The following is a 23350-nucleotide window of genomic DNA, read 5'->3' as shown; positions in this document are numbered from 1 at the left end:
TATAGTCAAGGTCCAGTCTTCCTCACATGACAATGGGGCTTGGTTGAAATAGGTCACAGGCTTCCCTGTGCCTTGGCCAAATTATATTTTTCTCCTGCATCTGACCTGAAGCTTGCCAAAGAGCTGTCCTCCAGGCTACTAAGCCCTCCTCCTCTTCACCCTCAAACAGACCAAGAGGAAGATCAGCACTGCAGCCATCCATTTTAACTTGGTTATAATTCAATTTAAACACAGTGACAGAGAGGCTGGAAGTGTCCATGATATAAAGACTGCAGAGAATCAGGATATACACACCACTCCCACTTAAGAATCCTATGTAGGTCACTGAATTAATGTATACAGGGGTTGAAGTCTGGTTTTTAGTGCCAGGGCTCAATTCTGAGAAATGTGCAACATTTTTTACCTGAACTTCAAGGCCTGAAGTTCAGGCAGCAGAGCATTACCTCATTTACCTGAGGGTGGACACAATTGCTTTTGTGTAGACATGGGTAGGATTGCACTCACTGAGTTCACTGAAAAAGAGATCCTCATTATGAACTCTTGACTGTGGTGCCAGTCTTATTGCAAATGTGTGGAGGAGACATCCTGAGCTTCTAACACCTTGTGTAAATATCAGCACATTAATCTAGTGACCAATAAATCTAATCAACAGCTCCTGCGAAAGTATGGTTGCCACCAAGATAAAAGAAAGGTAACAGGAAACAAACAAGGATAACCTGTTTAGTCATTGCTCACTAGGATTATATTCTTTCAAATTTCAAGTAGGCAGGAAATTCTAGGAAGAGACAACAGAAGAATAAAATCATTGAAATTATAGTAATTTGCTCATCTCAAAGCCTCCCTCTCTTCTCTATTACAACATATTGGCTAAAATTAATACAAAAGCCCAATATTTCCAATGGTTAGTTAGCTCTCCAAGTTCCAACAAGGATCTTGAGACTCAACACTTTCAAGGAACCAGGACATGCTTCACTTTAAGGACAGTTATACCCTTCCCCTCCATTTCTTGTCTTGCTATTAATGTGAGTTGTGTGGCAAAATTGGCACTCTTGCTTTCTGTAGGATTTTGAGAATAGTTTTAGATTCTTTCACTCTTTAGATCAAGGCATATGTGTACTGTACCATTTTGCTGCCTGTTCAACTTGCAGTTTTGCTGTCTGAAGCAGCATTTATATACGGTAATTCTGTCACTTTCATTTCATGTAATAAACCAATATTTATTTGTGTGGGAACTTCTTGTGGGTAAACACATTTTCATAACGAACACACGTCGTAACTCCAGCAAAAGATCCTAAACCTCTTGATAGTGTGTGTATGAATACATGTAAGTGGTGGACACGCACGTGGGTTCAGACACATACACTGTAACACATCTTTCCTTTCATAAAGTTATAGAGCTTAGCAATAACTTATTTTATGAAGACTCCTAACTGGTTAAATCACACCACAATCCTAACAAGGTCTACTCAAAAGTAAGCCCCACAGGATTCAAAGTGGGTTGCTCCCAGGGAAATGGGGTTAGGATTGCTGCTCAAAAAGGACAAGCAAAGCAGTACCAGAGGCACAATATCTTGTTAGTAAGCAGATAACAACATTACAGTGACATAATGAAATCATTGCTATGAGCATGACCATTTTTAATCACCCTTTCCTTTAATCACCAAAAAGTAATTTTCACTTAAATAAAATGGACACAAGTGCTAAATAAATCATTTAATAAAAGATGCATGAGCAGTAGACTCACAAAAACTTTCAGTGGAAACACTGGATATTAATTTAACTACCGGTATTAACTTTCCCTTTGGCCCAGCAAACTAAATTTTAGCTTGACCAGTTATCACAGGTTAAGGAAAGTTAAATTATCTTTCACCCTACTCCCAAGTGCTATGTAACATGATGTGAATACATTGGAAAACAGAAGTAATAGACAGTAAAATATCATAATTTCACCTTCAAATGTATTAATCTTTTATTTGTAGAATACATTAACAGAACTCCTAGAGGACTGTTTGCACAAGTTTGCTAGAAAACCTGTCCAAACATACAGAAGTGTGCAATAATACCAACCTGAAATGTATTAAAATTTAATAATAACAATAATGTCAATTTGACTTCATTTTGAAATATTTAAGCAATGACAAGCACCCTTGTATTTATTTGTAATTTGAAAAATCCCTCTTTAAACATATTGGTGGTAAAAACAAAGTCATGACTTGATGTGACCTTTCGTCTTGCATCTCAAACCCGGCTTTCCCACTACCATCACCACACAAATGCATTTGATAAATATAATGGCCAGCAAATTTAATGCCAGCTCAGTATTCTTGACCCTCCTTCCATTCTGTTCACTTAAACAAACACACTACGAATATACTGTTTGACTCAATTAAATGTACATTCCTCTTCTTTTTAAAAAGCAGAAATGATTAAAAAACAACAACCCACAAATACTGTTTCAGGGTGAGGATTAGTGATGTGACTAGTTCTAAGCCAATCAATGCTATGTTCTGCTGGCATCTGGTGTAAACACAAATAACAAATGTTTTCCCCTTATGAATGAACACTTAAAATATGACAAGTAGACTTCAGTGGCCTCACTGCTTAAACTTATACAAAGTCTATAGCCACTCTATGGCTGTGATCCACATTTGTATGCATTTCATGGCTGAAAGATTCCTAGCTTTCTTTTTTGAGGAAACATTTCAGAAGGGAGCCCCTGCATGTATCTAGGCTATTTATTTCCCTTTTACAAAGAGAACAAAGGCCCCTGTACATGAAAGGCTTTGGCTTGCATTCTAAGGCTGCAATTTTGCACAGTGCTTCACAAATGAAAGTCCTATTAACTATTTGAAAGGGGCTGATCATAAATGAGCATGACGTAGACAACAGCTCTACTAAAAGCAAGTAATACTAGTAAACACCACTGGGTTCCAGGTTGTACTCTTAAGCTTTTGGTTAACAAGTTATTCATTTCAGATTTTACATATATTTGAAGAAAAACAGCTAGTAGCTTTCAACAGTTACGCCTCCTTGAATCAGTCCAATGCTCTGTTAGACAGATAACACTACATCTTGCAGCAAGGACTTCTGTGAGTTCACTGTACATTATATGAAGCAGCACTTCCTTGACCAACCAGTTTCATGCAGAATGTAAGTGTTTTGACAACATACGGTACATTAATACTTCTAATAATTCTGGATAATATTATTTAATTCAATAGTAGGATTTACAGGATTTTGCTGCAACACGTTAATTATTCCTCATAGCCCCATACAGAGGTAGAAATGTCTGGGTTACCAGATTTTACAGCAGTATTTCACAGATATGAATAGGTTTAATAGTGAACAGTTAATGGTGCACAATTACTGTAAGAATCACACAGTATAGACAGATTCATAATTTTTATGTCTAAACATTGTAAACTAAGCCATTTAAAGGAAACCCATGCGCTCCCAGGTTCTTTATGTTGGAATAACATCACACACAAAACAACTCATTGTGCAGCACCTGAAAACAAAATACTTTGTGCTACCCAAAAATAGCAGAGTTGCTATTTTTTAACATTTTGGTTGTCAACATGGCCAGTTTCCTTCTGCTACTTTTTCAGTTGAAAACAGTAATGTGTATACAAAAAAATAACCAACATAATACCAAGACTTGTTAGACTCAGCTTCAATCACTATTTTTTCAAAGGATGGGTTAAATACTGTATATATATTAAAAATGAATGTACCAAGTCCAAATGCCATTGTTCTTTGGTGCTGTTTTTCTCTTGTGCCATGATTCTCATAAACCAACCCTCTCTCCAAGTTGCTTATCAAAATCATTCTAGGTAGAAGAGCAATAGACATTCTGAATCATTGGGGGGGGCAATTGACAACCCTCCCCCTCAAGTGACATGGCTCCAACTAGCAACTATGCCTGCTATAAAAAATGGAAATGAAGGAAATGAAAAGATGCATGAGTAGCACAACCTGTGCTTGTCTAATATATTTTACTGTATTCAAATGGGATTTAGGTAAAGGTAAAGGGACCCCTGACTGTTAGGTCCAGTTGTGGACGATTCTGGGGTTGCGGCGCTCATACGCAATTTACCTTCCCGCTGGAGTGGTACCTATTTATCTACTTGCACTTTGATGTGCTTTTGAACTACTAGGTTGGCAGGAGCAGGAACGGAGCAACGGGAGCTCACCCCGTTGCAGGGATTCAAACTGCTAACCTTCTAATAGGCAAGCCCTAGGCTCTGTGGTTTAACCCACAGAGCCACCCGCATCCCACAGCGCCACCTGTGTCCAAATGGGATTTACTCCCATGTAAATGTGTATAAGGGTCAGGGGTCCCTTTACCATTACCTTAAATGTGTGTAAGGCTGTTTGAATCTTGACTCATTCAATTAATTAACTTGGTCTTAGGCAGGCTCTCTCCACAATCCCCAAAATAAGGATATTACTACTCTTAGAGGACTCTTACAAGGTTTACACATGAGACATGGAAAGTGCTTTGAACATTCTGAAGTGCTATATAAATGATAAGTGCTATTAAGTCAACAGTGCTTTAACTGTACTCCCTCAATTTTAAATATTTGTACAGTCTCGACTTGCAATGACAGACACACATCACGGTTTAGGACTGTCACAGCTTCAGTTTGTTTGCTTCAGAATTACTGAACAACAGATTGCCAGCTTATTTGTTAATTAAGGTACCTGCATAGTAATGACTGGGGGTGGGGGTGGGGGTGGGGGTAAGGAGATGACTAAGCAGTAATAACATCTAGTCATTGACAGAAAAAGCTATAACTTGCCAATTCCCCCCACCCTGCCATTTAGCTGGTAAAGCCACAGAAAATCAGCAAAGGAGTTCGCAGTCCTTTAAACCATAAGATAAGCTATTAGGACAAGCATTCAAGCACAGCATGAGTTTAGTGTTGGCACTAGTATTGGGTTTAGAGTTTGTTTCCCCACTACCTTCGCTTTGCCAAAACACATACAAAAACTATGCTCAAATTAAAAGCTTGAGACAGACACAAAGGTGATCCACAAATGTTTCTGCATTTTTAGGGCTTTCCTGCATACAAGTTCAATTACACAAAAACTGTTCATTTATTATGCGCATTCTTCATGTCTTTCTTCAAGTTTTCACTTCTGTTGGAGACACCACAATTTCCAAACACTCAAATCACAATACTTTATACCTGGGAAAATGAGACATTTCACACAGATAACACATTCATTGCCATTAATGTTCAGACTGGAACAGAGCAAACAACTCACAGGCACCAGAATATTTTTGCAATGCAATTAACAATGTGTGACAATGTTTCCATCATATGGCTATACAGTATTTTGGTGAACCAGATGCACCAAATTAAAGGATTATTTCTGTGGCTGCTTTGCTTCTTAAACCATACAGTGCTCTAGCAAAGAAGCTCTTAAACATACACAAAAAATGCAACAGAAGCAAGGCTAACATGTAGCAATGTCTTGTGATTTTGCAGACCCTTCCATTCAGAACATTTATTTATAATATTTGCAAGTCACTTTTTCCATTCACAGAGTGGGTTGTGCTCAGAGCAGCATACATCACCATCTTATTAATATTCTTTGGGTCTTTACAATCCTTTTTCTTGCACACACATATAGCTAAATAGAATAGCAAACTCCTCTTAGACAGTAGGATGTCTGTTTATAAAGCCAGGGTTGTATTTCTATGGAACAAAAGAAAATTCCTAGTCCCAGATTTTCATATTGGGACCAACTGGCTCAGTCTCACAATCCCAATCCTGAGTATTTGTGCTTAAAAGTATCATTAGTTTTAATGGCAGTTATTTCCAGTGTGTTTAGGTGTAGAGGATCTTAACGCGACACAGACTACTTCAGGGGTAATGTTCTACTATCTGGGTTTTGGTCATGATGCTGACTTTCAGTAGCTGCAGAAATTACAGCAATTATCCACACAGTTACTGTGGATAACCGTAGATTCACATCATTTCTAAGACTAGCTCCCACAAAGGACAGATAAGGAAATAAATGTTTTGTGGGCTGTAGTTGAAACAGCATGCAATGATTGATATGACTGAATGCTCTGCCATACAAAAATAAACAAAACTGCTACATTTAGGGAACTTGTATGGCTAACTTAGGATCATTCCTCTGGTGTACTAAATTTTGGTTGGTTGCTTGTTGTTTTTTTGGTACAGAGAAGCATTCAGTCCGTCATGTGAGCCCACACCTGCAAATGGTAGAGTCCAGGAAGAGGCTTACCACATTATCTGCTATTTGTGAGAACTAAGCCTAAGTCATGCTCAAGCACTCAATTCCATGGTTCTCATAGCAACTGACTAAACACGGCCAAGACAGAAGATTCTGATGCTATTTTCAATAATTGGTTAAAATGCTTTGCTTCAGTCCTTTGAATATATCTCCCTTCAGAGCCCTTTTCAAGTATTAGCACCCAGTAGAAGAGATTTTCTTTGCTAGTGTTCTATAAACTCCACTATCGAAGGCAGCATGCCTCTGAATTCCGCTTGATGGGAATCAGAAGAGCACCATTGAACTCAGGTTCTGCTTATGAGCTACACAGAATCACAGTGCTAGAAGGCTTCCCCAAGGGTCATCTAGCTCAATTCCCTGCAGTGCAGGAACCACAGCTAAAGAATCCCTGAAAGGTTACCATCCTATGAAGGTTTTTCAAACAAGTCTCTTAAATATTGCAGAGTGCTTGGTGTTCCCTTTCCTTTGCACCTGTCCAGGTTGGGCCCCCGAGAGATGCCCACTCAGCTTGCCTGCCTCCCCTCCTGGCATTCTTGCTCACCCCCAGCTCTGGTGGTGGTGAAGCAGGCCCCCTCTGTCCTGGGGGAGCCAAAGGTGGGGTTGCCACTGGGCTCCCCCCCTCTCAGAGGGGTCCAAACTGTCTTTGAGCCAAGGGAGAGAAGGCTCAAGAGTTCAGGGCTCATGGCATCCTAAGGCTGGAGGGCCCATGGAGGGCAAGGTGAGGCCTGATCTTCCCATATAGACATCTGGCTGACCACTCTAGGATTCTGGACTATATGGGCCTTTGGCACGATCTAGTAGGACTCTTCTTATGTTCTCACCTGAATAAGATTCCTCATCCCCATAGTAATAACTCAAGTGTAGAAGTGACCAATGTGTTTGTATGGCTGCCAAGCTAGTTTTGTGCTCAGTGCTAATACCTAGGTTAAAACCATCACATCCTTTTCAGATGTTGGAAAAACAGCTTTTTATCTTCTGATCAGCACCAATATCTACTATTTACCGTAAGTTACCCACATAAATATAATACACCGTTCAAGGATATGTGCCATTGCCACTTTTGACTGTGCTACATAAATGAGTGTAGTTGTGTTTTTTTTTAAGTAAATAGAAGTGTAACTATCTAAGGTTTGTTCTATACATGTACTTTTAAGTTTAGAATTCTCAAGCACTTTTGAGTGTGAGTACTTTAGGCACACAATTCAAAACAATTTTCCCTTTGCTGCAGAAAGACTAATTTACCTGAGATCTGCAAAAATAGAGTTTTATTTATATTTGAATGTGGTACAAACCCCGCTTCCCCTCTGCTTCAGCCTAAAAGAGGCAAGAAGCCAACTCAATCTGGGATACCTGTGATTTTTTTAAAAAAAGCATAGCTGAAATAAATTCTCATTAAAAGGGGGCCAAGAAGCTTACAAAAATTAAAAACTTCCCTTCACCTTCCTATAATGCAAGTAATTTTTTTTCATAATACCTTTGCTATATAGACTGTATTAAGAAACATACAATTAAACCATTTATCCTATAAGCAAGCCATCCTGAAGGAAGCAATGTAGTTCCAAAAGGACAAGTTTCCTTGTTTTCAGGAATATGTAAGTCCAGTCAATTCTCATCATCTCGTCTATAGTGAATAGTCTGAATTTCCTGAGCTATGAATGCAGCCATTTCCTGGGTACCTGCTGCAACCACTCGGCATGACATTAGATCTAGAGGTCCACCTACGAAAGGAGAGGGATTTGATCAGTCAAACAAAGCACTTGAGATTCAAAAGTAATGCGAGACTCTGTCCCCTCTGTGACTCAAACTATTTCCCATATAGTACAATTCATCAAATGCAAGACCTCCATTTCATGGGAAGACATTAAGGAGCAACGCTTAGCTGGAACGCACCCACCTTCCCTCTATCATAGGATGGGGCAACCATTGGGAGATAGGTAAGTTGCCTGTTCTAGATAGGGTTGCACTTCCTCTGAAGGAACATGTGCCCAGCTTGTGGGTACTCCTGGATACATTTTTGTCACTAGATGCCCAAGCGTCCTCTGAGTTTTACCAGTTGTTTGGTCTGAGATAGCCTGACCGCATGTGCTGGTAACCTCGGGTTAGATTACTATAATGTGCTCTATGTGGCACAGCCCTTGGCTCTGCTGTAAATCTCTAGCTGGTGTAGAATGCAGCAGCTACACTGCTAACTGGGACACATGGCCGATAGCATATGTCATCATTGTTAAAACACATGCACTAGCTGCCCATCTGTAACTGAGCCAGGTTCAAGGTCCTTGCATTCATTGTAAATGAACATCTTAGGTCCAGGATACCTTAAGGAATGCCTAAACTCTTATATCTGAACTTGATCACTGAAAGCATTTGCAATAGCATAGTTGGTTGTCAAGTTGGTGGGATTCATCTGACAACAACAACAAAACTGAGATGCTTTCTGCCCAATAAGGGTGGAATGCTCTGCCAATAGACATTGAGCAGGCACCTTCAGTTTCAGCCTTTTAATACCTCCTGAAAGCTTTTCTATGTCACCAGACTTATGCAGGCAATCTTTCCATATTACTGTATTTTTCCGTGTATAAGATGACCCCTATTTTTTGAGCCCAAAATTAAGAAAGAAATATTTTAAACACCAAACAACTTTGATATTTTATTAAATATTCAAAACACCGGTATATTTAGTACCGTATACTGAAACATCAAACAGTGAGGCAAGCTGTGTAATGGCAGCTGCTCCTGTCAGCTCAGTGTAACTCCATTGTAGCTGTAGCTCCAGCTCTCCTGCCTGTGTGTTGCACTTTTGTCTCAGTATTTACAGTATGTACCGTATTTACTCCACAAGCGCTGGCAGATGTGAATGCAGATCGAGGAGCTCCAACTTCCAGAGCTGCCTGAGTGAGTGCGCTTGGGGAATGGAAGGTCTGGGTAGCCAGGGGGTGGCTGAGGGAACCGGGTGGAAAGGACAATGTCCAGAGTGGGGGCTGCTGGGGGGAGTACCAGACCAGGGTTTATTGTGAGGCCATTAGTGAGGTGAGGCTGGGGGGGGGTGGATAATATGGATGGTGGCATGTATTTATTTATGTATCTAATTGCAACATTCTGTGTATAAGACAACCCCCAATTTTAAACTTAATTTTTTTGGGGGGAAATATCATATTATACATGGAAAAATACGGTAATTAGTTGATGGTACCTGTATGTAAATGTTATGTTTAGATAGATAGATAGGTAGATGGATAGTTGTAAACAGCTTTTTTACAATGTGGTTATATTTTTTTTTATAAATAAATGTGCATTATAAACATGTGCTATAAAAATAATATTTTTGCTTACCTGAAGTATCCATCACAACACCACCTGCCTCTCTGATAATAACTGTAGCTGCCGCCAAGTCCCAACAGTGCAAGCCAAACTGGTAATATGCATCTGCAGCACCAGATGCTAGAAGACAGAGCGCCAACGTGGAACTTCCAATGACACGAACCCTACAATAAGTCACAGGTGGGAGCAAAAAGACTTGTGAAAAGAACGAAAACCATTGATAAAGCCAACCCATGAGGATGTGCTCATGAGTCAAGGTTAGAAAAACAAGTCATCAATTTTAACCAACGATTTGTTGCACAGACAAACTGGCATATTCACAACAAGTTAAAATATTATCTTAAGAAAAGCCAGTCATATGTTTCCAGGTGTTTGTCTCAACATCTTCCCCGTTCTTTACAATGTTATCATATCCAGCAAGCAATGTCTGCCTGTCCTATTCACTTGACAATGCAATACAAGGCTGCCCCATCTTCATAACTCCCAAGCAAGAAGAGGAGGGGGTGCTAACTGACTTCTAACACTGAAAAGCTATCTTGATGGTGCAGTGAACACTGGCGGAGGAAGAGTGTGGGGGAGTGCACCGGCAGGGTGCCATCGTGGCTTCCCCCCCGCTCTGGGTGCCCCGCCCCCACAGGCGACGCGTACCCCGCCCCTGCCCCATCTCCGCTCCCCAGGGCCAGAGCATGAAACTCCACCACTGGCAGTGAATGGGGAAGTTGCTTCAGAGGGAGTTCTGTAAGTGCACCAGAATGCCTGCAAAAGTTTAGGTTCACTAAATTTAAATGGATGGCCTCAGAAACTGAAATGTTAATGAAGGGGCTGGTTCTTTTCTTTACAAAGGTTTATGATTTATTTACTTCTTAAAGAAGATCTTACCCATGAGCTTGGGCCTTAAGCAATCGCTCCATGTTGCTGAGAAACAGTTTCAAAGTGTCAGGATCTCGTTTTGGGCCAATCTCTGTTAAAATCAAGGCCTTTGAGATATCTGCAAGACAAAAGGTTATTTTGTATTATTGCAATAGCTTTTCAAAGTAGGCACTGTCCAAATTCTACTGTGAAGGATCTTTGGATATTTTACAATAAGATCGCTTCACATGTTCGTATATTACTGTTCTTTTTTACGAGTCTTGCTTATTTCCAAAAGCTTTCAACAAAATTCTGTGTCTTGAAATTATGGAAAACAAATCTGCTTATTACTTTTAGTTAAATATATTTATTTGGAAGCAAAGTCTTACCCTCTTAGAATCACAGCAGATTCTGCAACAATGTTCAGTCAAAATAATTCTACATCCCATCAACTCTAAAGTACATTTTAGATCTTGCAGTAGAATATATCATTCCTATCATATTTTCAAAATTCATACATGCAAAATTCAGAATTAATACTACCACCGTGAACTCACATATTATTTTGAAAAAGCCTCTAAAGTGATTGCATAGCCTCATGCTGCTATTTCAGAGCTGCACACATTAGAAGCCTATCCCAAGTCCTAGTATTCCTGGACCAATTAACTGAAATTTCAAGCTTTTGGACAACTTTTCTTTAGCGTATACATACATACTTCACATCCTATGTTAATTTTTTTTTTAAAAATTAAATTTTCCATTGAGAAGTCTGCTAGTCTTCCTTAATCACAATAAAAAGTCTCTCTACTTCCACTGATAGAAGTCAACATATTTTTCAATACGAAATAGGTAATAAATAATCTAGAATTCCACCAACTCTGCAGGCTGACAGTGCTAATCCACCCTAAGTAGGCTGCTTCATTATTGCAGCCCCAACATGAAATAGGGTACACTTTAAATACTTTCCCTACAGTGGCTGTAATGTTTAGATTACATTTTTTCAGGTAGTTTTACATAATTGTACAGAGATTCATGCCAGCACCATTCGTAAGGTATGAACTATGTCCACTCACCTGTCACTCAAGAGCTGCCTAATTATAAGATTAAGCAAGGGTCACCAGTTTTGTTGCAGCCAAATTTACAGTGATTTATAAAAGCCTATTTTAAACTATTAAGCTCAATAATTAAAGTATGGTATAGAAAAGAAGGGCTACTTAAATAAATGTAAAATATATTCAGTTATGCAGAAGATACATCAAGGGCGCAATCTTATGTGCACTTACCTGGAAGTAAGCTCCACTAAACAGAGTGGATCTTACTTCTGAGTAAATATGCAGAAGATTGCTCTGTAAGTCTACCTACATATGATAACGACTCTCTAATAATACAATATTCAAAATATTTCTTTTAGAGAGCTTAAACCAACCTGTCACTTTTGATACCTGAAGCCTTTTGTCATTACAAAATGCCCCTTGACCTCTTCTACCAGTGTATAATCGTTCTTCCGTGCAGTGATAAATTACACCAAATTCAAGCTTTAGCATTTTGGGAAAGGAAAAAGATCATGAATGCAATTTGTATTATATATTCCACAATATAAACAGATTATCACTATATAAAATGCATATAAATGGCAGTTTATGCTACTGATAATAAAGAAGAAATGGTTTTGAGCATGCCAGACTTTCAACTTCACAAGGTACATAAAATTTCAATAAGAAATTAGTTAATGCATCTCCACAGACATTTTAGGGCTAATTCTTACATGTTCGGAAAGCCCCTGGAAATCTTTTCTGCACAGTAATGACAACAATGAGCAAGAGCTCAACACATCAAACATTTCACACAACTGCTTAGTTTTCAAGTTAAGCACCAGTTACTATCCAGATATAGTACTGGCACAAAAACTCTTGTTTGCCAAGTCTGTTGAGCAGTGCTGCCTGGAGTAGCAGGACAGAGGCTTCAAGTAACCTCCAGCACAAAATCCATAGATAAAAGGTTCAGTATCCCATCTCTGCTTTACCACTTGACATCACCCCTATATCTTATTTTACAGTTGCTTTGAATAAGTAAGCCTGACACAGGCATGTGAAGTTGTATCCTAAGAGTTACTAATATCTGGTGTTGAATATACAGGAGCAGTGATAAGAACTAAATGCAAGGCTATTATCCCTACCCAACATGTCTTTGCCAAATATTATTCTATGGAACAGCTTTGTCCTTTCCACCTGCCATCTAGCAACAAGGGTGTGTCCCAGTCAACAGACAACATTTGTTGTTTCCCCTACAGTGTAGTCCTTTTCTGTTCTAGTGGGTTCTGCATGAAGAAAGACTGCATTGCATTACCATTGCATCTGTGTAATGCAAAGTCAGCTACTCTGCCCTTGAAGGAATAGTATCAAGGGCAGACTTATAAAGGCTGCCAATACAGGTTTTCTAACAGTCAAGACAAGAATGAAAAATTATGTTGCAGCACAGGTAGGTAGATGGCAATAGAAAGAAAAACAACAACTGGTAAGTCTGCCACTTGATTGATGAGCTGGAAGCTGCTTGCGCAGTCACTCAGGAAACGAATAGCCTGGCTTGATGTGACCTTTCCCTTAAGTATGACACTCCTAAATGCATTTACTTGGAAAAAAGTCTTGTTGATTTTAATGGACCTTATTTAATAAAAGAGACATACATATATACATACATACTCCACATTTTTCTCTGACAGGGACTCAAGGTGGCTTACAAATTAAAAATAAGAAAAACATAGAAAAGACATAATTAAAAAACAATTAAACATTGATAGAATTAAAACATGCAAGACTACTTATAAAAACAGGTCCCTGAAACTGGGATTAGCTACCTTTACATTCTGCCAGCCATAAAGGCAGGGCAACTTATACATACTCTTTTACCCAAAGAATGATTCCAGAATCCATTCATTTATGGTAGGTCATAATAAGACTACTCACAACACCGAAGGATTTGTTTCAGGATTATGCAGATTGGTGTATTCAAACCAAGGTTATAACAGATTAACACTTCAAGATAAATACAGTAACCTAAATGGCTTTCTGTGAACTTTGTTATTTGTTATGAAGCTCACAAGATTCTCACTAAGTTTGTTAGATATTTATCTTTCACTTAATCACAATAGCAGCAGATAAGGCTTTATCCTATACCTCTTGATTAACAGCAAATCCAATGCTGACGGCCACAGTCGGAAACCTGTGTAAATAAAACCAGTTGCGTCTGTTAGTACATTCTCTAAAGAGTTAATTTCAACAACTTTACCTGTCAGAAATGCAATTGTGTTGGTTCTCAGCTAAGAAATCTGAGTCTTAATTTCTTTGTATCTAAAGGAATTGCACATTTTTACTTTTTACCTTTTAAAAACAAGCCCAATGGTTAAAGAATTAGGGGCATCCTGATCTGGTGGATCAGTTTAGCAGTGACCTTTCCCCTGTAGCTGAAGCAGAAATAGCTGACTTGACTTTGATTCTCAGAAAATCCCTTTCCTTCTTCAATTGATCAGAACTTGACGACTGATTCAACTACAACCGTCCCTCCCTCTTTTGAACTCTCCACTGAGTTTCAAAACCAGTTTGCCATGCTAATGGCAGGGAGAAGGAAAGTATATAGAGAGCCAGTGTGGTGTAGTGGTTAAGAGCGGTAGACTCCTAATCTGGGGAACCGGGTTCGCGTCTCCGCTCCTCCACATGCAGCTGCTGGGTGACCTTGGGCCAGTCACACTTCTCTGAAGTCTCTCAGCCCCACTCACCTCACAGAGTGTTTGTTGTGGGGGAGGAAGGGAAAGGAGAATGTTAGCCGCCTTGAGACTCCTTAAAGGGAGTGAAAGGCGGGATATCAAATCCAAACTCTATACTGTTAAAAGCTATTGTGCTTAGGTACATTGTACTAGTCCAATAGTTTTCTGGATTTTAGCCAGAGCCTCTGATGACAAGGGACTCTTTTAGAATAAGGTTTTTATAGGTAACTGGTATGCTGAACGAAGGTGCCAACCACTACAGTTGTTGATTGTTTGTGGTACAGCAATGGTAGCTCCAACTTCTTGTGCTACTTAGTAACTACACCCTTTTGGTACTTGTCCCTGCACTTGTGTTTTGGTGCTATTCAGTTCGGTCCACCTGTAATAGACTTCCACAAGGCACTACAAGGGCAAGAACCTATCTTGATAGTAGCCAAACTATGTAACAAAGGAATTGAGTGTGCGCACTCCCCTCACAATAACACTTGGGAAGCCCAAATTCATAAACTACAATCGAGTCTGTGCATATGCACTCATCAGTCTTCCTCCCAAAGCACTGGGGCAGAAGTTGATTCAAGAAAGTAACCTTATATGCAAGCAAGCCTTACTCAAATAGGTTGGATACAGAAAAATAAAGCACGACAAAGAGCTTGAAAAAAGGCAGACGTAGCTTTTTTGCAGCACTGTTTATGTATTTACCTATGTACAAAATTACAGGTGCCATCAACAGGATCAATAATCCAGGTAGGGCTGTCACAGAGAATGCACTTTGAACCAGCAGCAGTAGCTTCTTCAGCAATAAACCTATAATGGACGAGAAAATTAAAACTAAATTATTACTTATTGGAAGGCACTTAGGCACTGGCATTCCCAAACGTAGCTGTTTTCTGCTACATTTGGCCTTAAACAAGCATCAGATAAAGTACTAAAAGTTATGCTAAGGGGATCTATGTGAATCTTTGCATATTATCCAAGAGCACATATAGAAGGTGTTCAAGTTACTTTCAGGGCCTCTACGGAGGTTTCAGGGTCTTACACAAAGGGAAACCCATGAAAAGCTGTGTGTGAATACAATGTAGCAACAGTTTGTACATCACAACAGGTAAGAGGTGTCATTTTGGATGACAGTCAGAAGCACATATAGAAGATATACAAGTCAATCTGCAATGAGTAGTTTTCTTACTATTGAAATAAAAACTATTGAGTAAGATTCAACCTTTGTCCAATATATGAACTGGGCAGGCACATGAATAGAAAACGCCTGTTCATCACTATCGTGTCTTATTTGGCTTTAAATCGCAGTGTGGGTTCCCTAGTCATGCGAATGCCATATTTGAACATCACACTAAACCAGGGTTTAGCATGAAGAGAATGAGCTGCACCAAGCTTTGGCCTCCCTTTCCAGGACACAAGGAGATCAGAAGCCTAAACTGCAATTAACGCTTACTATGATTTGTTTCCAAGAACAGGACCATTTTTACACAGAACACCACATGTATTTTTGAACATGTTTTGTGCTATACATGCACATGCAACCCTTGACCTTTTGCTGCACTTTGTGTACATTGCAGCAATTAGTTTCAGCTTGCGCAAAGGACATCAAGCTTTACAAGATTACCCACACCTGGAAGAGTTACAGTTTTCCCAATTAAAACTAGATGGCAACTGTCTATTGAAGCTTAGTGCTATACTTGTGAAAACAACCTTCAATTCCAGCCTATATAAAGGGAAGGTTACTGTTTTTGTTGCTGCTGTTGGGCTTTTTTCATGTGAACAGATGTCCACTAAGATTAGGCTAAAACTACTATATTCATTTCATTACGGGAAATCTAATCTGGATTTGAGAAGACATTGGAGGCAGGAGAATTAAAAAAGAACACACCCTTTTAACATGTTGTCTCCCGTCCATGGCCAACCAGTTATATTCAACAACTCTCACCTGATGTTTAACTGGAGGAGTAGAATGGTTACAGGAAGGTGGTCAACCTTTTGTTCTTCTGAGGACAATCAGTCAGCAGAGGAGCAGGGGGCAGGTACCTCTCCATCACAGGACTGTGGTGAGAGGAAAAGCCCTCCCCTCCTATCCCAGCATCGTGATGGTGAAGTAAAGTGTTCCCAGTTCTGTCTTTCCCCACTCATTGCTTTGAGAAAAGGTTCGTCTCTCCCCACCCAGATCTCTACTCACTTACTTTCCAAATGCCCCAAGTGCTCCTTCCTGTTTCCTGAGCACTATAACCTCCTAGCTGTGGTGCTGTGCCAGAGGAAAAAGAAGCTCTTGGTTTCTTCTAGGGCTGGTAGATCACTTGAAGCATCTCGGTTCAAATCCCTAATTACCACAAAACTCATTGAATGACTATCTCTCAGTCTAACATGTCTCAAAGCACTGGGATGGGCTATACATTTTATTGCATAACTAGGGATCCAGCTAGGTTGAGGGCTGCATGTCAGTGGTAGACAAGGCGAAAACCACACGTCCCCATGCTCATCCATCCCCCTTTCATAAGTTATTTACAAATCTTCCCTTCTCTCCCCCACTGCTAGCAATCTGGCAATTAGGTTTAGAACAAAGGCCCCTATTTGCATTAATGGGATCTGTTAAGCCTAATTGCTATTCTGGCTCCTCACAGTCTTTAGAAGAGTAGCAACATATGGGGAAGGTTAACTCACCATGGCTAGCTCTCACCACCACAAAAATCACTCCCATGCAGCAATTAGGGTTAAGAAAAATGGTTCCAGCTAATTGCTTCATGGGGCTGAAATAAATGAGGGGAGGCTGCAGGATGCATGCAAAAGCTCAATGGGCTGCATCTAGCCTACAGGTTGCCAGTTCCCCATCCATTTATGACATCGTCAGACAATTGGTGGCACATTTAAGTTTATCACCAACAGTACGCTTGACAGAACTGTAGCCAATCCCTGTTCTCTTACTAGTGTATGTGAGGTGCATGTTTGTATCATTCAGTCACCGCATTCATACAATGTGTGAAGCAGCTTATTAGTATTGCTATTCTCCAAGCTTTCTTATTCACAGAATGACATTTTCAATCCCAGTTCAAAACATACGTAACTTGCCTAGGATAATACCATAGCTGGACCTACCTGTGAGAGGGAAATTTTTCTTTCAGAGCAGAAACAATTAAGTTTTCCACAAAGTGATCTGTTTCTGTCACTAGATCTGCTGCAGAAGTTTTGGTAGACACCTGTTTTTCCTCAGTGAGAGCTTTGCTAATAATCTAGAAAAATTAAATCAGAAATTACTTTACCATTTCCCTCCACAGAACTCTCAACTGACTCAAACAACAATAGACAAAAAAAGTTCACAGTTATGCCCATATAGAATTGCTTAAAAACATCAAATGGGTTTTGTAAAATCAAATAAAAATTATTCCCCCCCCCCACCATAAAAAAATCAAACTGCTACTGCTGTGACATGTCACCAATATTTTAGAGACACTGGTCTGTGCTGATGTACACAATCAGGATGTAAAAAGCCATTCGGTTACATTTTCAACATTTAGAACTTTGCTGCGTTGAAAGCCACAGGTTTGTCTCTAAATTATTATAAGCACAAATGTATTTTTACATATTGTTTCACAGTGATTTCCATGGTGAAATTATCCTGAAGAGAGTAGGTAAGATGTTTCATCACTCAGAGGATGGGTGAGAGGGAGGGCTATCTGTATGTGGTATTAAACACACACAATTGTTTCCCGAGAACAATGGGCATATCTTCCCCTTGACGACTACCAAAGCATTTGACCAAATTCTGCTTTAGTAGCTTGATAGCTATCCAAATTTTACGAAGGAAGGGGAGAATTCAACAAGATAGTATTTTTACACATTGTTGTTTCAACTGAAATCAAAAGGAATTGCTTTTGGATTAAATCCCTTTCCTTCAAAATGGTTTCAGAATGCGACCCTATGGTAGCAGGGCATGCTTACCCAATTTACCTATTACTTCTGCTTTAATTGGACAACTCAGAAGAAATTGTGTTATACTGACACAGGCCATGGGGCCATCTAGCTCAGTAATGTGTATACTGACAGTAGTTGTCCACCATTTTAGACAGGAGTCTCTTTCAGCCTAAGCTGGGGATGTCAGGGACTAAACATGGAATCTTCTGCTCTTCCACAGAGCTATGGCCCTTCCCCATGACTCCTCCTGGTAACTGTTCGGAAACTGCAGCTGGTACAGAATTTAGTGGCCAGATTGCTGACTGAGGCAAGTTGGGTCCTGTCCTTGTGAGAACAGTCCTCACATTTCAGGACTAAACTCTGACATTGAAAAGAAATTACAATCAACCTGGCCTGGAAAGAGAACCTGTTTATTATATATGGGATCATTCTTACCTTCAAATACTGCTCTATTTTTGCATATCGATGTACAGTAGTTCTTACTGGGTCATTTTACTAGGATTTCTTATAATGCATAGTTCCCCTTACCTGTATGTCAAAACACCTTTTCAACTACCAGTTAATGGAATGCTATTGGCTAGAAACTGATACAGTATTTCCTTTAACTCAATTTTTTTTCAACCTATACATTGCCCTTTAAAAAAGGGGTCACATCTTAACAATGTGGCTCCTTAAATGGTATCTGAAGTTGGCAATGGAAAAGCAAGGCATTCCTAGTGAAATCAGGACTACAGACTCTTACCCAAACTCTTGTTGAATATTAACAAGATACATCCTTGACACTGAACACATTAATGCAGATACAACAATGATGCAATACAGATTACTCCCATTTAAACCCACTCAACAACCTCAAATTTAAAGTGTTGGGTTTTTTTAAACCAAGTGTTCCAACAATGTTTTCTTTGATATTTTACCATGGGCTACTTTTAGGCCAGGTAGTTAAGAAGAGCCATTTCTGTAATGTCCAGAAATGCAAGGTAGCTTTCCTTTGCCCTTTTGTTTGACCTGGCCCAGTTGAACCCCATTTACCTCCTAAACTGTTAATCCACGGTTAGCCCACATCTGACTTCATTTCTGGAAAAAGTACTTCTGTCCACCAGTTCTCTCTCTTTCACCAGCATCTCCCCATTCTTTTCTCCACGTGCAATCTTATGCACTTGCTCGGGAGTAAGAGGGAGCTATTAAACTAAATGCACCTCACGTCCCCGCCAAACATGCACAAACTCGACCGGCCAGCCAGAATTGACAAGGCTGCGTGCAAAAGGCTTGCAGTACTCAGAAGCTCTGTCCGCAACCAGGAGACCTGGCCCTTCGCTGCCCAGCAGGTAACTTGTGTGTGTGTGTGTGTGTGTGTGTGTGTGTGAGAGAGAGAGAGAGAGAGAGAGAGAGAGAGAGAGAGAGAGAGAGAGATGCAGCGATTTCTCAAGTCCCACACGAATCTCAAAAGGAGGCAGAGAGGCATGTCAATCCGTGTTTGGAGCTTCTTCTTGCTTACAGACCCCGCAGGGCCAGAGGAGGGGCAGCAGCGGAATGAAACGCCACCGCCCCGCTCCCTCTTGCAGCCCTGCTTCCCCAGAGCCCCCCACGTGGCGCCTGCTCACCTGTCCGGCCCGGAGCGCCAGCTGCACCGCCACCTCCATGCACTCCTTCCAGGGGTCGCCCGGGCTGGCGGCCGCCTCGCCCCGTTTCTGCTCCCCGCTGGCCTTCATGGCAGCCACTGCCCCCCTCCCTTCCAGGACACCTCCGCCTTCTCGGGGCCCAAGCGAGGCGGCCTCCCCTCCTCGGTCCCCAGCGCGCGGGGAGGGCGAGCAGGGGGCCCGGACGCAGCGCTCGCTCCGGCGTCGCTCGTGCAACTTCCCCGCCGCTTGGCTGGGGCTGCTGCTGCTGCTTCTCCTCCCGCTCGCTGCTGGACTTCTGCTGCCCCGCTGCGTCCCCGCTCCGACTTTCCTCGTCCGTCTGGCTCCCGCGTCCTCTTTCCTCGCTCGGGGAGGCGAGAGAGGCGCTGACGGCAGAGGCGCCGCCTCCTTGGGCGAGAGTGACGGCGCTTTGCACCCATCCAGGAGCGGCAGCCTCCTCGCCACGCAAAGCCCGCTCGCTGGCTGCTAATTTTAGGACGCCGTTCAGACTGCTTGTGGCAGCAGCCGCAAAGGCTGGGCCCTTGAGCAGAGGACGAATCATGGGCTCGGGTGTGTGTGTGTGTTTGTGTGAGAGAAATAGGATGTGGCTCACAGGAAGTTGCTCGCTTCTTTCAGGCAGCCGCCCGCCTCAGTTTAAGATCTGGTCTCATCCTCACCTCTTCCTCTCTGAAGTTGCTTCTGACTGCAGAGCACTTTGTCATTGTTGCTATACAGGGTCGTTCAGCTTGCCAACCCCCGGCGCTGTTTCCCCTCACTTTAACACCGGAGAAATGCCTTTTCCCACCACATGTAATTATGGAGCTTGCCAACCGCATTTCTGCAGAAATATCCATGCCTCCCCTCTCCTGCACACAAACCACCCCCACGGAAAGCTCCTACATCTTCCTTTCCCCACGCATTGCATCTGTTAACATACTTTTCACCTTCCGCCCAGTCAGGGCTGGACCAAGACAAAATTGCGCCGTTCTGAGGTGAACCACAAAATGGTGCTCCCTCGTCTCCAGGGAAGGAGGAGTGAGTTAAAATCTAGGAGCAAGCAGTGAGTTAAGATCTACATACTTGCCTTATGGGTGGCCCTACACCCAGTTAGGAAGCCACAATTTCCTCCTGTTCTGCAGAACCCTTAATACCTCTGCTTTCATCTCCACCCCATTCCCATGCCTCCTACTCACTTTGTCAAGGCTGTACATTTTGTAGGTTTAAAAACAGATGTACATAAATGCACAAAGGATCATGTACCTGTTATGGTGCATTTGGCTGCAGAAATTGGATATGTTACATAAATAGATCAGAACCCGAAAATATGAACCAATGATGTGGTCAGTTCCTAGCCTAACATCACATTTGTTCCTAAGTTATGAGAATGTTGCATTTTAACCTGCACCTTATATTTCCAGGCTGTGAAAGTTTTGTGGGAGTTTAGTTTTAGTATATAAACTTAGAAAATAATACACACATTTGTAGTTATTGTATCACTAAGCAATATAATATCTGTGGACAATAAAATGCTACACACACACACATATTGCATAATGCTTAAAATATGCTCACAGTTTTTCAAAATACCTATTTGTTGCATTTATATATCACCTTTCTGTCAAGTCCCTCCAAGCAGTTTATAATTTTAAAATACTAAAATATATTATATGTAAAGTTAGCCCTAGGTGGGGAGAGGCAAGTCTGATTGGAGAAGGTCTTAGTGTTGTCTTAACTTGCCTTGGCCACTCCCTTCTTCCTTTTCACGGGGTAGATTACTGTTGGAGTAACTGGACATGAGAAGGGCTTCATTTCCTTCAAAAGTGTAAATCACTCCATGGATGAGCTAATTGCAGGTGCATGGCCAGCCAAGCCAGCTGCTATGGTAATGGCCCAGTGCCCCTACTGTAACTGTGATAGATGCATGTCAACTCAGTAGTGTCCATTAATCAATTAACCAGTCAGTGTCACTTGTCAAGTGTAACATCTTGAATTGCTGAACTTATTTAGAGCAACAGAGATACTTTGTACTTTTATGTATCTGTGTATATCCATATCTGCCTACAACCTACAAGTCATCCGTGTGGTGACTGGTACTGGGAGCAACTTCTAGTAAATGGGTGTCTCACCTGCCTGAAATTCCCAACAATTATGACATTTGGCCTTATGGGTGGGGAGGGGACAGTCTGACTGGACTAAGACCCGATATTATATTTTCCTCCCTGTGATGGGTTCATCCAAGATAGATACTACCTGCTATTTTCTGCAAATGCTACTACAGAATGTTAAAGAACCCCCTCCTGCAAAATTCTGCAAATAGGCTTTGGCATGTTTCCTGTGCAGGAACTAAAAGTCAGACACTCATTAAGAATTCACTGTACAGTTAATGGGTAGTACAGTGGCATACATGTCTACTCAGAAGTAAGTCTCTTTGCACTCTTTTAGGATGGCAGCTTAGACTTTGCTTTAGGGAGGAAGGGTTCTTGTGCCAGTAACAGCTGTATGACAGCCAGATAGTTATCAGGCTAGGATTTTCTATTGTGGAAATACAATTATGGGAACATTTTCACCATGACTGTGCTCTCTCTTAATTTTGTGTTATGCTATGTCCCACATGGCAGTCATTTTTTAACCAGTGCCCACAGCACTCTTAAAATTTGAAATGTGCTCACTGGCCCCAAAAGTGGTGATCCCTGAGTTATAGGGTTCTAGCAACCAAAGTATATTGTAACTTGTTCATACCTACTACATGAAAGGCACGAACAGACGTACTTGGGACAGAAAATGTAGAACACAGGTGTGAATGGAAACCAGAATGCAGATCCTAAAACACTAGTGTAATGGTATTCCAATATTCAGGAGCCTCCACAAACTGTACCCTGTGAAGCCTTTATAATCAGTTTTCAAGTACAGTGGCACATACTATGATCACAGTAGTAGTCTTTTGAAAGAATATAACAGTAGGGGAGGAATTTAAGTAATATTATTTAAAAGATTATGGATTTTATGAAAATCATCCTGGATAGTATTGTAATGCAACCGTGTGCGTGTGTGTGCACGTGTGTGTCACTCTTTCTGTCTGTATGCAATATCTAGTGAAAGTTTAATTAAACATTGGAACACGAACTATAATTCCAAACACACTTTATAAAAAATTATGCAAATGTGAAAAATAGAAATTTAATTTAACACTCTTCTGGCTTTTAAAAATATCTGTTGTTGTTTGGTTATCAGTGATATGAGCATTATTTTCCAGCACATTTCCCACATATTCATTTGGTATTCAGCTTTATGTTCCAGCTGCAGCTAACATATTTTTCCACCCTGATTTTTCTTGCTAGGGCATGCTTTGGAGACATTCTGTGTGGAGCCGGAATTATGCATAATGAAATCTTACTCACTGGAACATGAAGGCTGGTTTGTAGAAAACTGCTTCCACTTTATTCAAGTGGCAGGATCAGCTTCTGAATAATAATGCAAATATTGATTCATTATGGTATGATGAATCACAGACAGTTTGGGGACTCTTTAAAACTACTATTGACAGTTTTATTTTCAAAGTACCAACATACAAAAAAAAGGGGGGGGGGATTTACAGTGCAGTCCTAAACATGCCTGCTCA

General features: G+C 40.9%; 1 protein-coding gene and 1 long non-coding RNA gene across 2 annotated transcripts; one reads left to right on the top strand and one right to left on the bottom strand.

Annotated features, from left to right (window-relative positions):
• Positions 1-1944: 1944 nt before the first annotated feature.
• On the bottom strand, positions 1945-20140 carry IMPA2 (inositol monophosphatase 2). Its single transcript, XM_083746813.1, has 8 exons — positions 19717-20140; positions 17297-17430; positions 14897-15001; positions 13611-13656; positions 11864-11972; positions 10468-10576; positions 9601-9752; positions 1945-7988 (listed from the first exon to the last, which is right to left on the bottom strand). Exons 1-8 carry the CDS (start codon positions 19822-19824, stop codon positions 7873-7875), a joined length of 879 nt encoding a protein of 292 aa, XP_083602939.1. The 5' UTR covers positions 19825-20140; the 3' UTR covers positions 1945-7872.
• On the top strand, positions 17837-23231 carry LOC310848157. Its single transcript, XR_014566190.1, has 3 exons — positions 17837-19440; positions 20687-20791; positions 23070-23231. It is a non-coding gene; the product is annotated as an uncharacterized lncRNA (long non-coding RNA).
• Positions 23232-23350: the final 119 nt, after the last annotated feature.

Source organism: Podarcis gaigeae (assembly GCF_964106915.1).
Source record: "Podarcis gaigeae genome assembly, chromosome: 7".
In the NCBI taxonomy this organism is placed as follows: domain Eukaryota; kingdom Metazoa; phylum Chordata; class Lepidosauria; order Squamata; family Lacertidae; genus Podarcis; species Podarcis gaigeae.
This window is presented reverse-complemented; position numbering and strand designations above follow the sequence as displayed.

Bases quoted from the DNA above. Each gene is read 5' to 3' on its own strand.
- IMPA2 (XM_083746813.1), bottom strand. From the start codon at position 19,824: ATGAAGGCCAGCGGGGAGCAGAAACGGGGCGAGGCGGCCGCCAGCCCG. The intron at 15,002-17,296 runs GTAGGTCCAGCT...CGTCCATTATAG, and splicing joins GAAAAATTTCCCTCTCACAG to GTTTATTGCTGAAGAAGCTA. The intron at 9,753-10,467 runs GTAAGATCTTCT...GACTTATTGTAG, and splicing joins CTTAAGGCCCAAGCTCATGG to GGTTCGTGTCATTGGAAGTT.